The sequence below is a fragment of the Procambarus clarkii genome, chromosome 30 (genome assembly GCF_040958095.1).
Source record: "Procambarus clarkii isolate CNS0578487 chromosome 30, FALCON_Pclarkii_2.0, whole genome shotgun sequence".
NCBI classification, from domain to species: domain Eukaryota; kingdom Metazoa; phylum Arthropoda; class Malacostraca; order Decapoda; family Cambaridae; genus Procambarus; species Procambarus clarkii.
Genome location: NC_091179.1, coordinates 31,594,920 through 31,598,214, shown reverse-complemented (window position 1 = coordinate 31,598,214; position 3,295 = coordinate 31,594,920). Strand labels below are relative to the sequence as shown.

The 3,295-nt window shown below is 52.0% G+C and overlaps 1 protein-coding gene across 1 annotated transcript; it reads right to left on the bottom strand.

The window, feature by feature from the left end:
* Positions 1 to 981: 981 nt before the first annotated feature.
* On the bottom strand, positions 982 to 3,060 carry LOC138370029 (trichohyalin-like). Its single transcript, XM_069333803.1, has 2 exons — positions 1,877 to 3,060; positions 982 to 1,834 (listed from the first exon to the last, which is right to left on the bottom strand). Exons 1-2 carry the CDS (start codon positions 3,058 to 3,060, stop codon positions 982 to 984), a joined length of 2,037 nt encoding a protein of 678 aa, XP_069189904.1.
* Positions 3,061 to 3,295: the final 235 nt, after the last annotated feature.

The following is a 3,295-nucleotide window of genomic DNA, read 5'->3' as shown; positions in this document are numbered from 1 at the left end:
TTCATGTTGTTATGAATTGTTTTGTTGATTACTTAACAGTTTTCCATTTCTTTGGGTGTTTTTATTTCCACATTAAGATCATAAGATTTATATTATACTGAACACATTTCCGGAGTTGTTGTGTTTTAAGATCTCGATTAATCTCTATAACATCTCAAGAAGCAATAGAGGTGGTGGTTAGTATTGCGTGTTTTACTTGGCTTTATCTTCCTTCTCCTTCTCCACCTTCTCAATCTTCACCAGCTTATATTCTCTTCATTCACTGACCATTGTTGTTTTAAAACTCAATTTATTTGACGTTTTTAAGATGCTTGTCCATGGTATCTTCTTTCGTACCTGTCATTCTTCTCTTCCCAAACATTGTCATCCACTTTGTATTTCTTCCTCTAACCTCACCACCTCTCTACCTCTCTCTCTCTCTACCTCTAACCTCACCACCTCTCTACCTCTCTCTCTCTCTACCTCTCTACCTCTCTCTCTCTCTACCTCTCTACCTCTCTCTCTCTCTACCTCTCTCTCTCTCTACCTCTCTCTCTTCCTCTCTTATCCCCCTCTACCCATCCTCCACTTTTCTTCCCGTTAACTTTTATTCTTTATCTTGATTGCTTCCTCCGAGCACACACCATTTTTATCTTTTCCTCACTTCAGTATCTACGTGCCTCTTCCCTCACTCCATCCTTTTACACTCTCACTCCACGCTCTCCCTCTTCCCCGACACAGTTCCTCTCCCTCACCTACCCATATATTTCCACAACTCTCCATTCCCCTTCTCTCCTCACAGTCCACCTCCTCACACTCCTCCTCCTCACACTCCTCCTCCTCACTCTCTTCCTCATCTATGTCTCAGACTCACACACTCTGATCCCGATCCTTCCCACACCTCGAAGATTCTACTGATTTTCTGGATCGGAAATGTTGATTTTCCACCGTACCTCTGACACGTTTGTTGCTCAATACCATCCTTGGAGAGTGTGATTCTCTTCACGAGGCTCGTCCTGTGTCCAGCTGCTCTCGTCCTGTGTCCAGCTGCTCTCGTCCTGTGTCCAGCTGCTCTCGTCTTGTGTCCAGCTGCTCTCGTCTTGTGTCCAGCTGCTCGCGTCTTGTGTCCAGCTGCTCTCGTCTTGTGTCCAGCTGCTCTCGTCTTGTGTCCAGCTGCTCTCGTCTTGTGTCCAGCTGCTCTCGTCCTGTGTCCAGCTGCTCTCGTCCTGTGTCCAGCTGCTCTCGTCCTGTGTCCAGCTGCTCTCGTCTTGTGTCCAGCTGCTCTCGTCCTGTGTCCAGCTGCTCTCGTCTTGTGTTCAGCTGCTCTCGTCTTGCGTCCAGCTGCTCTCGTCTTGTGTCCAGCTGCTCTCGTCTTGTGTCCAGCTGCTCGCGTCTTGTGTCCAGCTGCTCTCGTCCTGTGTCCAGCTGCTCTCGTCTTGTGTTCAGCTGCTCTCGTCTTGCGTCCAGCTGCTCTCGTCTTGTGTCCAGCTGCTCGCGTCTTGTGTCCAGCTGCTCTCGTCTTGTGTCCAGCTGCTCTCGTCTTGTGTCCAGCTGCTCTCGTCTTGTGTCCAGCTGCTCTCGTCTTGTGTCCAGCTGCTCTCGTCTTGTGTCCAGCTGCTCTCGTCTTGTGTCCAGCTGCTCTCGTCTTGTGTCCAGCTGCTCTCGTCTTGTGTCCAGCTGCTCGCGTCTTGTGTCCAGCTGCTCTCGTCTTGTGTCCAGCTGCTCTCGTCTTGTGTCCAGCTGCTCTCGTCTTGTGTCCAGCTGCTCTCGTCTTGTGTCCAGCTGCTCTCGTCTTGTGTCCAGCTGCTCTCGTCTTGTGTCCAGCTGCTCTCGTCTTGTGTCCAGCTGCTCTCGTCTTGCGTCCAGCTGCTCTCGTCTTGTGTCCAGCTGCTATCGCCTTGTGTCCAGCTGCTCTCCTCTTGTGTGTAGCTGCTCTCGTCTTGTGTCCAGCTGCTCTCGTCCTGTGTCCAGCTGCTCTCGTCTTGTGTCCAGCTGCTCTCGTCTTGTCTCCAGCTGCCCTCCTCTTGTGTCTAGCTGCTCTCGTCCTGTGTCCAGCTGCTGTCGACTTGTGTCCAGCTGCTCTCCTCTTGTGTCCAGCTGCTCTCCTCTTGTGTCCAGCTGCTCTCCTCTTGTGTCCAGCTGCTCTCCTCTTGTGTCTAGCTGCTCTCGTCCTGTGTCCAGCTGCTCTCCTCTTGTGTCCAGCTGCTCTCCTCTTGTGTCTAGCTGCTCTCGTCCTGTGTCCAGCTGCTGTCGTCTTGTGTCCAGCTGCTCTCGTCTTGTGTCCAGCTGCTCTCTTCTTGTGTCCAGCTGCTCTCCTCTTGTGTCCAGCTGCTCTCGTCTTGTGTCCAGCTGCTCTCCTCTTGTGTCCAGCTGCTCTCGTCTTGTGTCCAGCTGCTCTCTTCTTGTGTCCAGCTGCTTTCGTCCTATGTTCAGCTGCTCTCGTCTTGTGTCCAGCTTCTCTCCTCTTGTGTCCAGCTGCTCTCGTCTTGTGTCCAGCTGCTCTCCTCTTGTGTCCAGCTGCTTTTGTCCTATATTCAGCTGCTCTTGTCTTGTGTCCAGCTGCTCTCCTCTTGTGTCCAGCTGCTCTCGTCCTATGTTCAGCTGCTCTCGTCTTGTGTCCAGCTGCTCTTGTCTTGTGTCCAGCTGCTCTCCTCTCGTGTCCAGTGGCTCTCCTCTTGTGTCCAGCTGCTCTCGTCCTGTGTCCAGCTGCTCTCCTCTTGTGTCCAGCTGCTCTCGTCCTGTGTCCAGCTGCTCTCCTCTTGTGTCCAGCTGCTCTCGTCTTGTGTCCAGCTGCTCTCCTCTTGTGTCCAGCTGCTCTCGTCTTGTGTCCAGCTGCTCTCCTCTTGTGTCCAGCTGCTCTCGTCCTGTGTCCAGCTGCTCTCCTCTTGTGTCCAGCTGCTCTCGTCTTGTGTCCAGCTGCTCTCGTCTTGTGTCCAGCTGCTCTCGTCTTGTGTCCAGCTGCTCTTGTCTTGTGTCCAGCTGCTCTCGTCTTGTGTCCAGCTGCTCTCGTCTTGTGTCCAGCTGCTCTCGTCTTGTGTCCAGCTGCTCTCGTCTTGTGTCCAGCTGCTCTCGTCTTGTCATCTTTGTGACATTTAGGAGTTTGTTTACAAGTCTACAACTCAGCCTTCCTGGATGGTGCTCTATTTTGATAAAAAAATATGAAGTTGCACCTCATCAACGTCTTAGTAATCAGACACCTCGCAGTCAAGGTCTCCTTCCCACTCTTCTGCCTCCCTAACTGCCTTGTTAATCGTGACATGGTTCCCTGGAAGGCTGAGTGTTAACGGCCGGATCCTGAAATAGATCTCCTGGTTCA

Bases quoted from the DNA above. Each gene is read 5' to 3' on its own strand.
- LOC138370029 (XM_069333803.1), bottom strand. From the start codon at position 3,060: ATGACAAGACGAGAGCAGCTGGACACAAGACGAGAGCAGCTGGACACA. The intron at 1,835-1,876 runs GCGATAGCAGCT...GCTGGACGCAAG, and splicing joins GGAGAGCAGCTGGACACAAG to ACGAGAGCAGCTGGACACAA.